The following is a 12,696-nucleotide window of genomic DNA, read 5'->3' on the forward strand; positions in this document are numbered from 1 at the left end:
ATGGCAAGTTCTTCCGTTCCTGTGCAAAGTCTCTGCCATTCAAGTCTGAGTGTTCTTTATAGTGCAGTGTCATACTCAGGGACTCACAATGTTCTGTCAGCTCCTCAATTGAGAGACTCTGGAAGGTTGACAGCACTCCAAACTTCTCTCCCACATTTTCCAATGTGGAAAATATTTCCTGAAGGGCTGAGGTTGCAGCATCAACAACCACATTGAAAGAATGTCACCACCAGCGTCTTCAGGGCATCACTCAAAGACTCATCAAATGATTCAAATGAGAAGTGCTGCTTTGTGGACCTCAATCTTTATCACAGGGTCTTTGGTTTGATCCCTCACCTCAATCAGTGGCTCTCTCACTGTGGCTGCCTGATACCTCAGTGGCTCTCTCACCGTGGCTGTCTGATACCTCAGTGGCTCTCTCATCGTGGCTGCCTGATACCTCAGTGGCTCAACACTCTTAACTTTCCTCTTTGATCCTCATTGCCGGTTCTTTCCATGTTTTCATGCAGTTTTGAGTTTCTGGACTGCTGCCTTGTGAAGTCAGCAAAAAACTTGCATGTTTCCAGTCTGTCATTGTGTTTATTTTATGCAGGGATGCACACATAAACACACATGCGTGTACCCACGTGCGCACAAACACACCTGAAGAATCCTGCTGGGGAGAAGTGGAAACAAATGGGTCTTCATCCTCATCCAACATTTCTGAAGAGGCCTGTGTAGCTGAGGAGGTAGATGGCTCCTCATCGTGAGGCTCTGAGATCATTTCTGGAGAGGCCTGTTTGGCTGAGGAGGTAGATGGCTCCTCATCGTGAGGCTCTGAGATCATTTCTGAAGAGGCCTGTGTAGCTGCGGAGGTAGATGGCTCCTCATCGTGAGGCTCTGAGATCATTTCTGAAGAGGCCTGTGTAGCTGCGGAGGTAGATGGCTCCTCATCGTGAGGCTCTGAGATCATTTCTGGAGAGGCCTGTTTGGCTGAGGAGGTAGATGGCTCCTCATCGTGAGGCTCTGAGATCATTTCTGAAGAGGCCTGTGTGGCTGAGGAGGTAGATGGCTCCTCATCGTGAGGCTCTGAGATCATTTCTGAAGAGGCCTGTGTGGCTGAGGAGGTAGATGGCTCCTCATCGTGAGGCTCTGAGATCATTTCTGAAGAGGCCTGTTTGGCTGAGGAGGTAGATGGCTCCTCATCGTGAGGCTCTGAGATCATTTCTGAAGAGGCCTGTTTGGCTGAGGAGGTAGATGGCTCCTCATCGTGAGGCTCTGAGATCATTTCTGAAGAGGCCTGTGTGGCTGAGGAGGTAGATGGCTCCTCATCCTGGCCAGTGCCAGAGGGTGCTCCATAATATTTCAGAAGTGCCCCTGAATGTGCATTTTTTTATATTTTTTATTTATTTCACCTTTATTTAACCTTTATTTAACCAGGTAGACTAGTAGAGAGCAAGTTCTCATTTACAACTGCAACCTAGCCAAGATAAAGCATAGCAGTGTGAACAGACAACACAGAGTTACACATGGAGTAAACAATTAACAAGTCAATAACACAGTAGAAAAAAGAAAAAAGAGAGTCTATATACATTGTGTGCAAAAGGCATGAGGAGGTAGGCGAATAATTACAATTTTGCAGATTAACACTGGAGTGATAAATTATCAGATGGTCATGTACAGGTAGAGATACTGGTGTGCAAAAGAGCAGAAAAGTAAATAAATATAAACAGTATGGACATGAGGTAGGTAAATTGGGTGCATTATTTACGGATAGACTATGTACAGCTGCAGCAATCGCTTAGCTGCTCAGATAGCAGATGTTTGAAGTTGGTGAGGGAGATAAAAGTCTCCAACTTCAGCGATTTTTGCAACTCGTTCCAGTCACAGGCAGCAGAGAACTGGAACGAAAGGCGGCCAAAGGAGGTGTTGGCTTTAGGGATGATCAGTGAGATACACCTGCTGGGTATTGAAATACAGTTTGAGTCTGACACTCTAAATACATTTGTTGCACAATTAAATATAGATTTCATTATGCACAATTCATCAAACTGTCAGAATAGGAACCAAATGAACCACACAACCTCCTTGGCTAATTCTAGGCATAAGACACCCCAAAACACTCAATATATCACAAAATATCCAAAATATCAGCATAATATAGTATTTTAAGTTAGCCTACAGCATTGGACATTCCCCTTTACTGAGCTCAGGACCTAGTCAGTTCAAACACAGAAAACCTTTATGATGTTACCTCAATGAAAGTTAACCAAATCAATAATGTGCTAGTTAGGTTGCAGGCTACTCACATTACCATGATGAAACTGTGTGAAATTATATCCTATGTTATGGAAGCTAGTTGGACAGAAAACTGAATATTGTCACCCTATATGTAATAGCATAGTGAGCAACATAGGCTAACAAACATAAGAGTTATACTAGCCTGTTTCATTACATGCATAATATTATACTCATAAAGAGATGACCAAACCCTAAACCCAACATGCATAATATTATACTCATAACCCCCTAAACATAAGAGTTATACTAGCCTGTGTCATTACATGCATAATATTATACTCATAAAGAGATGACACAGCTGCGTACCTTTATCTTTTGCTCGTTTCTCCTCTTCTTCTTTCTCCTAAACTGGGCACCTGATGGCGTAGACCTTTTCTTATCCATTTGTGTTGATTTGGCACTCGAGCATCAATACATTACTCATCTCCCCCAACACTGGCAACCAAGAGTCAAGACTAAACCAATTCACCTTCGTGTGGTGCAGACTGCTTTTATATTATTCTTAACCATTTCACAGAAACCAGGAACAAAATGCAACAATATGTTTCTGAAACAGTATATTCACAGTATTATGAATGAATTGTGGTTTATTTGGTAGCATTTCACAGTGTCTGATTTTATTAATTGCATTAGTACTGTACAAAGTTAGAGTTGCGTTCCAGTGGGGAGACCTGAGGTCAACCTACCCCTGCCCCCTCCCCCCCACCTCGGGCTTCCAGTAGGGAGACCTGAGGTCAACCTACCCCTGCCCCCCCCTACCTCGGGCTTCCAGTAGGGAGACCTGAGGTCAACCTACCCCTGCCCCCCTCCCCATCTGGCACTTCTGATTGGGAGACCTTCCCAGGCAGAAGCCTGCCTAGTTCACAAACTAGAATCAGGTCACCCACTCCAACTTGCCCAGCAGCGCCCTCAGAGCATGCGCAGACCAGCTGGCTGGTGTGTTTACGGACATATTCAATCAATCCCTATACCAGTCTGCTGTTCCCACATGCTTCAAGAGGGCCACCATTGTTCCTGTTCCCAAGAAAGCTAAGGTAACTGAGCTAAACGACTACCGCCCCGTAGCACTCACTTCCGTCATCATGAAGTGCTTTGAGAGACTAGTCAAGGACCATATCACCTCCACCCTAGCTGACACCCTAGACCCACTCCAATTTGCTTACCGCCCAAATAGGTCCACAGACGATGCAATCTCAACCACACTGCACACAGCCCTAACCCATCTGGACAAGAGGAATACCTATGTGAGAATGCTGTTCATCGACTACAGCTCAGCATTTAACACCATAGTACACTCTAAGCTCGTCATCAAGCTCGAGACCCTGGGTCTCGACCCGCCCTGTGCAACTGGGTACTGGACTTCCTGACGGGCCGCCCCCAGGTGGTGAGGGTAGGCAACAACATCTCCACCCCGCTGATCCTCAACACTGGGGCCCCACAAGGGTGCGTTCTGAGCCCTCTCCTGTACTCCCTGTTCACCCACGACTGCGTGGCCACGCACGCCTCCAACTCAATCATCAAGTTTGCGGACGACACAACAGTGGTAGGCTTGATTACCAACAACGACGAGACGGCCTACAGGGAGGAGGTGAGGGTCCTCGGAGTGTGGTGTCAGGAAAATAACCTCACACTCAACGTCAACAAAACTAAGGAGATGATTGTGGACTTCAGGAAACAGCAGAGGGAACACCCCCCTATCCACATCGATGGAACAGTAGTGGAGAGGGTAGTAAGTTTTAAGTTCCTCGGCATACACATCACAGACAAACTGAATTGGTCCACTCACACAGACAGCATCGTGAAGAAGGCGCAGCAGAGCCTCTTCAACCTCAGGAGGCTGAAGAAATTCAGCTTGTCACCAAAAGCACTTACAAACTTCTACAGATGCACATTCGAGAGCATCCTGGCGCGCTGTATCACCGCCTGGTATGGCAACTGCTCCACCCACAACCGTAAGGATCTCCAGAGGGTAGTGAGGTCTGCACAACGCATCACCGGGGGCAAACTACCTGCCCTCCAGGACACCTACACCACCCGATGTTACAGGAAGGCCATAAAGATCATCAAGGACAACAACCACCCGAGCCACTGCCTGTTCACCCCGCTATCATCCAGAAGGCGAGGTAGGACAGGTGCAATTAAGCTGGGACCGAGAGACTGAAAAACAGCTTCTATCTCAAGCCATCAGACTGTTAAACAGCAACCACTAACATTGAGTGGCTGCTACCAACACACTGACTCAACTCCAGCCACTTTAATAATGGGAATTGATGGGAAATGATGTAAAATATATCACTAGCCACTTTAAACAATGCTTCCTAATATAATGTTTACATACCCTACATTATCCATCTCATATGTATACGTATATACTGTACTCTATATCATCTACTGCATCCTTATGTAATACATGTATCACTAGCCACTTTAACTATGCCACTTTGTTTACATACTCATCTCATATGTATATACTGTACTCGATACCATCTAATGTATCTTGCCTATGCTGCTCTGTACCATCACTCATTCATATATCTTTATGTACATATTCTTTATCCCCTTACACTGTGTATAAGACAGTAGTTTAGGAATTGTTAGTTAGATTACTTGTTGGTTATTACTGCATTGTCGGAACTAGAAGAACAAGCATTTCGCTACACTCGCATTAACATCTGCTAACCATGTGTATGTGACAAATAAAATTTGATTTGATTTGAACAAGGTTAATTGACCCACATTCCCACATGGTGATATGATGTAATTGATGTGATGTGTAAATGAGCGATTGAATACCGATCAAGCAAATGTTACCATTCCAAATTTTTGGGTGCGGGTGCCCGACAAGATGCCGCCCCGTGAGGCCGCACATGTCTCCCCGGGAGGCCGCACATGTCTCCCCGGGAGGCCGCACATGTCTCCCCGGGAGGCCGCACATGTCTCCCCGGGAGGCCGCACATGTCTCCCCGGGAGGCCGCACATGTCTCCCCGGGAGGCCGCACATGTCTCCCATACCTATATCCGACGCTGCATCCGCCGCTGCAACAGTGCCATTGAGACCAAGTAGCCAAGAGACCAAGTCGGAACTAGAAGCACAAGCATTTCGCTACACTCGCATTAACATCTGCTAACCATGTGTATGTGACAAATACATTTGATTTGATGATGATCCTTCTTTAACCCACAGGTAGTCCCACCCAGACTACTTCAAAATGGTGAAAGTCGTAATTGGAATGTCCGGGCTAAAATATGCTTTTGTGCACTAGAGTCCTCTATACCTGTTTATGGCACACACACACCCACACAACTAAATACAGACGTAGAAGTACTTTCTATTAATACAAAGGCCAGTGGTGGAATTGGTGTTTTTGTGTGTTTTTGTGTGTGTGTGTGTGTGTGTGTGTGTGTGTGTGTGTGTGTGTGTGTGGGTGGGTGTGTCAGGTAAAGGGTAGCAATGTGGTGAAGGTGGGTCATAGACAGGTTGTACTCTGCAGTTCTATGTAACCCTAACCCTATGTTGAATGTGTGTGTGTGTGTGTGTGTGTGTGTGTGTGTGTGTGTCAGGTAAATGGTAGTGATGTGGTGAAGGTGGGTCATAGACAGGTGGTGTCGCTGATCCGTCAGGGAGGAAGTCAGCTGCTGATGAAGGTTGTTTCAGTCACACGCAAACCTGAGTCCGACTTAGTCCGTAAGAAAGGTATGGGATAGTGTGTGTGTGTTTCTGTGTGATTTCTGTGATAAAGGTGAATGGATGGGTTTTGGTCATGCTGTGACTCATTTGATTGGCTGACATCCCCCAACAGCACCTCCTCCACCTAAGAGAGCACCCAGCACGTCGCTCACACTGCGCTCCAAATCTATGACTGCTGAACTGGAAGAGATAGGTAGGAGAGAGAGAAAGAGACACACACACACACACACACACACACACACACACACACACACACACACACACACACACACACACACACACACACACACACAGTGAGTGACCTGATCTGTACTTTCTCCTGTAAGCCTCTGCCAGGAGGAGACGAGGGGGTGAGTGTGTGTTGTGTTGGAATTGTATTGTGTTGGAATTGTATTGTGTTGTAGTGCTATGTAATGTTGTGTAGTAGTGCTATGTAATACTGTGTTGTAGTGCTATGTAATACTGTGTTGTAGTGCTCTGTAATACTGTGTTGTAGTGCTCTGTAATACTGTGTTGTAGTGCTCTGTAATACTTTGATTTACTGTGTAGTGCTATGCAGTACTTTGTAGTGCAATGTAATGCTGTGTTGTAGTGCTATGTAATACTGTGTTTTACTGTGTAGTGCTATGCAGTACTTTGTAGTGCAATGTAATGCTGTGTTGTAGTGCTATGTAATACTGTGTTTTACTGTGTAGTGCTATGCAGTACTTTGTAGTGCAATGTAATACTGTGTTGTAGTGCTATGTAATACTGTGTTGTAGTGCTATGTAATACTGTGTTTTACTGTGTAGTGCTATGTAGTACTGTGTTTTACTGTGTAGTGCTATGTAGTACTTTGTAGTGCTATGTAGTACTGTGTAGTGCTATGTAGTACTGTGTTTTACTGTGTAGTGCTATATAGTACTGTGTAGTGCTATGTAGTACTGTGTTTTACTGTGTAGTGCTATGTAGTACTGCTATGTAGTACTGTGTTGCTGTACTGTACTGTGTTGTAGTTATGTGTTGCTGTGCTATGTGGTACTGTCTTGCAGTACTGTGTTGTGTTGTAGTTATGTGTTGTACTGTGTTGTAGTGCTATGTGGTACTGTCTTGTAGTACTGTTGTAATTATCTGTAGTGTTATGCGGTACTGTGTTGTAGTGCTATGTAGTACTGTGTAGTAGTTAGGTCTTGTACTGTGTTGCTGTGCTATGTAGTACTCTGTGGTACTGTGTTGTTGTTGTTGTGTTGTAGTGCTATGTGGTACTGTGTTGTAGTTATGTGTTGTAGTGCTATGTGGTACTGTGTTGTAGTACTGTGTTGTAGTGCTATGTGGTACTGTGTTGTAGTACTGTGTTGTAGTACTGTGTTGTAGTACTATGTAGTACTGTGTTGTACTGTGTACTTTGTTGTATTTCAGAAAAGCTGGACGAGATGTTGACTGAGTCCCAGGAGGCGATGATGAGAAAATGCCCCTTGGAGGCGGACTACAGAGCGGCCACCGTGAAGCAGCGGCCAACCAGCAGACGAATTACTCAACAAGAGATCAACGTAAGTCGGATGAGTCACTATTGGTTCACCCAGTCACAATTTACTGCTGGTTTACTCAGTCACGATTTACTGCTGGTTCACTCAGTCACGATTTACTGCTGATTCACCCAGTCACGATTTACTGCTGGTTCACCCAGTCACGATTTACTGCTGGTTCACTCAGTCACGATTTACTGCTGGTTCACCCAGTCACGATTTACTGCTGGTTCACTCAGTCACGATTTACTGCTGGTTCACCCAGTCACGATTTACTGCTGGTTCACCCAGTCACGATTTACTGCTGGTTCACCCAGTCACGATTTACTGCTGGTTCACCCAGTCACGATTTACTGCTGGTTCACCCAGTCACGATTTACTGCTGGTTCACTCAGTCACGATTTACTGCTGGTTCACCCAGTCACAATTTACTGCTGGTTCACTCAGTCACGATTTACTGCTGGTTCACTCAGTCACGATTTACTGCTGATTCACTCAGTCACGATTTACTGCTGATTCACTCAGTCACGATTTACTGCTGGTTCACCCAGTCACGATTTACTGCTGGTTCACCCAGTCACAATTTACTGCTGGTTCACCCAGTCACGATTTACTGCTGGTTCACTCAGTCACGATTTACTGCTGATTCACTCAGTCACGATTTACTGCTGATTCACTCAGTCACGATTTACTGCTGATTCACTCAGTCACGATTTACTGCTGATTCACTCAGTCACGATTTACTGCTGGTTCACCCAGTCACGATTTACTGCTGGTTCACCCAGTCACGATTTACTGCTGGTTCACCCAGTCACGATTTACTGCTGGTTCACCCAGTCACGATTTACTGCTGGTTCACCCAGTCACGATTTACTGCTGATTCACTCAGTCACGATTTACTGCTGGTTCACTCAGTCACGATTTACTGCTGGTTCACCCAGTCACGATTTACTGCTGATTCACTCAGTCACAATTTACTGCTGGTTCACCCAGTCACGATTTACTGCTGATTCACTCAGTCACGATTCACTACTGGTCCAGACAGATGCTGTTTCTTTAAAACGCATGTGATCCCAGGTATTCTCTCACTGTGTGTGTGTGTGTGTCTGTGTCTGTGTGTGTCTGTGTCTGTGTGTGTGTGTCTGTGTGTGTGTGTGTGGTGTGTGTGTGTGTGTTGTAGTCTTTGTTTGAGCGGCAGGGCCTGCCTGTTCCTCCAGGGGTTTCCTTGGGTCTGGAGAAAGCCACCATGCAGCTGCCTCGTGGAATGTCTCGGACCAAGTCCTTTGGTGAGACAATTACATTACTCTAACTATTACCAGAATCCAGTGGCGAACCATGTCTATTGGACCTAGGCGCTCATGAAACAGGCCTGAGGCTGAACCATGCTACGGGCCGCTACTCACACATAGACAGCACCTCAATCAGAAAATGTTACCAGCAACAACAACCGAAATGCTTACACAACCTATGGTAGAGAGGAAGAGGCGAAGCAAGAGGGTCCACTCCCGTCAAAATGTGTCCACGTGGGAATACAGCGATTCTGTTTAATAAGCAGACTGATAACCCCCCCACCCAAGGCTTATACCTGTAGAGGTTATATTCAGGTTATAATATCCCAGTCTCTCCCCTGCAGGTGCACCAGAGGATGACAGGATCTCTGCACTGATTGGAGAGCATCGGTTTCCAAGGAGCTCTTCGATGACTGATGGCTTCATACCTCCTCCTCCACAGACTGCCCCCTCCTCCCCCTCTCACTACTTCCTGGACTCTGGCCCGCCACCGGCCTTCTGCCCTCCACCTCCCCCGCAGCGAGCAGCCGATCAATCACACTCCAGCTTCAAGCCGGGGGCGGAACCTAGGCTGCACGAGGTCTGTGATTCGCCAACGTCTCGGAGCCATGCAGAGCGGCAGAGGAAAGCTCGCTCCATGATCATCCTGCAGGACTCACCTGTACCAGGCTATCTACCTGCAGAGTCTGCCCCCCTAGGCCGACCTTCTGGGGCTACAGCAGGGCTGGGCCTGTCCCGACCCAGCCCTGCTGCTTCCCCCAGCCCTCTCTCCAGAACCAGCCCTGCTGCCTCCCCCAGCCCCCTCTCCAGAACCAGCCCTGCCCCCAGCCCTCTCTCCAGAACCAGCCCTGCCCCCAGCCCCAGCATCCTCTCCAGAACCAGCCCTGCCCCCAGCCCTAACCCTCCAGGGGAGCGCAGCAGCAACAGGAGGCGTGGCCGACCAGTAGAGAACCCGTATGCCAACGTTGGTCAGCTGCCTGCCCCCCCCAGCAAGCCTCAGCGCCGCAAGTCTCCGCTCCTCAAACAGCTGCAGGTGGAGGAGGGGCCCAGCAGGGCAGAGCTATACCAGCAGCAGGTGCTCACTGAGCGTGCTCAGATACGGGTCACGCCCCCTCAGGGCCGTAGGTCCTCCTTCTTCCTGTCTGTGGAGGGAGGGGGTTCAGAGCCCCCTCCCATCCTACTGACCCAGTCCCACTCTGTAGATGACCTGGGGGAGCTGCCCCCCCCATCCCCCGTCCTCTCCCCCTCCTCCTCCCCCCACTCCACCTTTCTTCACCCACTGACAGGCAAGCCTCTGGACCCCTCCTCCCCCCTCGCCCTGGCCCTCGCTGCCCGCGAACGAGCTCTCACAGCACGCACACCCAGCCCTGAACCCAGAACCAAACACGCACACTCACCCAGCCCCGAGCCCAGGCCCAAACGAACCCCTCCTCCCCTGACCAGCCCTGAGCTCCATCATAAACGTATCAACCCACCCATATTCCTTGAAGGACAGCTGGAGCGGCCAGTCGTAGAACGGCCAGAGACAGAAGGTGGAGTCACATCTCCTGCTGTGCCCTCCCCCGAGCGTTGGCAGGCTATGCCCCTCCCTCCCATCAGTCAGGTGACCATCAATATAACCAATGAAAGCCAGCCGGCAGGACGGGGGCTGGGGGAAGAGCTGATTGAGGCGCTGCATGGACAATTACAGAGGAGGCGAAGTCTGACCGTTGGCAGCTCAGAGGAGGAGGGAGGGCCTTATACGGTAACCCAGGGCCAATCAGAGAGGAGGAAGAGTCTGGAGGGCGGGCCTTACACGGTGACCCTGCCCCCTGCACTGCTGTCATCCAGTGATGAGGAGACGAGGGAGGAGCTTCGTAAGATTGGTCTGGTGTCTCCTCCCCTGGTGTTTGCCACGCCCCCCTCCCCCACCCAGCCCCCCTCCTCCCTCAGCCTGTCACCACGGAGACCCCAGGCAGGTGAGGGCAGGGGAGGAGGGGAGTCAGCTCCAGACTCAGGGGTGGAGGAGGGAGACACTCACATAGAGAACATCTTATCCCCCAGCAGCACCCCGACCCCCAGCCTGCCCCCCACCCTGCCCTCCCCAGAACCCCCCAGCCTTTCACTGCCACCCCGAAAATCCTGCCCTCCACCACCTCAGACCCCCAGAGCCTGAAGCCCAGGCTGCGTTCTCCCCTGGGCCGTGGTCGCTCTGCTCTCAGGGATCCTCTACTGAAACAGTCTTCAGACAGCGATCTGCTTCCATCTGGCTGTGGACCTGGACGCCCACCACCCTACCTCTTCCAGGTAACCCTGACCCTGACCCACCCTACCTCTTCCAGGTAACCCTGACCCTAACCCACCCTACCTCTTCCAGGTAACCCTGACCCTGACCCACCCTACCTCTTCCAGGTAACCCTGACCCTAACCCACCCTACCTCTTCCAGGTAACCCTGACCCTGACCCACCCTACCTCTTCCAGGTAACCCTGACCCACCCTACCTCTTCCAGGTAACCCTGACCCTAACCCACCCTACCTCTTCCAGGTAACCCTAACCCACCCTACCTCTTCCAGGTAACCCTAACCCCCCTACCTCTTCCAGGTAACCCTGACCCTAACCCACCCTACCTCTTCCAGGTAACCCTAACCCCCTACCTCTTCCAGGTAACCCTGACCCTAACCCACCCTACCTCTTCCAGGTAACCCTGACCCTAACCCACCCTACCTGTTCCAGGTAACCCTGACCCTAACCCACCCTACCTCTTCCAGGTAACCCTGACCCTAACCCACCCTACCTCTTCCAGGTAACACTGACCCTAACCCACCCTACCTCTTCCAGGTAACCCTGACCCACCCTAACTCTTCCAGGTAACCCTGACCCACCCTACCTCTTCCAGGTACCCCTGTACCCTGACCCACCCTGATACCTCTTCAGGTAACCCTGACCCTGACCCACCCTACCTCTTCCAGGTAACCCTGACCCACCCTACCTCTTCCAGGTAACCCTGACCCACCCTACCTCTTCCAGGTACCCCTGTACCCTGACCCACCCTGATACCTCTTCAGGTAACCCTGACCCTGACCCACCCTACCTCTTCCAGGTAACCCTGACCCACCCTACCTCTTCCAGATAACCCTGATCCACCCTACCTCTTCCAGGAAACCCTGACCCTAACCCACCCTACCTCTTCCAGGAAACCCTGACCCTAACCCACCCTACCTCTTCCAGGTAACCATGACCCACCCTACCTCTTCCAGGTAACCCTGACCCACCCTACCTCTTCCAGGTAACCCTGACCCTAACCCACCCTACCTCTTCAGGAAACCCTAACCCACCCTACCTCTTCCAGGTAACCCTGACCCTAACCCACCCTGATACCTCTTCAGGTTACCCTGACCCTAACCCATCCTACCTCTTCCAGGTAACCCTGACCCACCCTACCTCTTCCAGGTAACCCTGACGCTAACCCACCCTGATACCTCTTCAGGTAACCCTAACCCTAACCCACCCTACCTCTTCCAGGTAACCCTGACCCTAACCCACCCTACCTCTTCCAGGTAACCCTGACCCTAACCCACCCTACCTCTTCCAGGTAACCCTGACCCTAACCCACCCTACCTCTTCCAGGTAACTGACCCCGACATTTAAATTTTACATTTTAGTTATTTAGTAGACACACTTGTCCAGAGTGACAGTTAGTGCATTCATCTGAAGATATCTAGGTGGGACAACCACATATCACAGGCATAGAAACAACATTAATCTGAAGATAGATAGGTGGGACAACCACATATCACAGGCATAGAAACAACATTAATCTGAAGATATCTAGGTGGGACAACCACATATCACAGGCATAGAAACAACATTAATCTGAAGATAGATAGGTGGGACAACCACATATCACAGGCATAGAAACAACATTAATCTGAAGATAGATAGGTGGGACAACC

At 49.4% G+C, this 12,696-nt stretch overlaps 1 protein-coding gene across 1 annotated transcript in view; it reads left to right on the forward strand.

The window, feature by feature from the left end:
* Window positions 1–12,696, forward strand: part of LOC135536060 (SH3 and multiple ankyrin repeat domains protein 3-like) — a 140,498-nt gene that overhangs the window by 77,876 nt on the left and 49,926 nt on the right. Inside the window, 7 exon segments of the mRNA XM_064962453.1 lie at window positions 5,842–5,974; window positions 6,081–6,161; window positions 6,295–6,318; window positions 7,367–7,497; window positions 8,654–8,759; window positions 9,107–10,897; window positions 10,900–11,048. Of these exon segments, the coding sequence (XP_064818525.1) occupies window positions 5,842–5,974; window positions 6,081–6,161; window positions 6,295–6,318; window positions 7,367–7,497; window positions 8,654–8,759; window positions 9,107–10,897; window positions 10,900–11,048 (2,415 nt within the window).

The sequence above is a fragment of the Oncorhynchus masou genome, unplaced genomic scaffold, assembly GCF_036934945.1.
Source record: "Oncorhynchus masou masou isolate Uvic2021 unplaced genomic scaffold, UVic_Omas_1.1 unplaced_scaffold_551, whole genome shotgun sequence".
Lineage (NCBI taxonomy): Eukaryota > Metazoa > Chordata > Actinopteri > Salmoniformes > Salmonidae > Oncorhynchus > Oncorhynchus masou.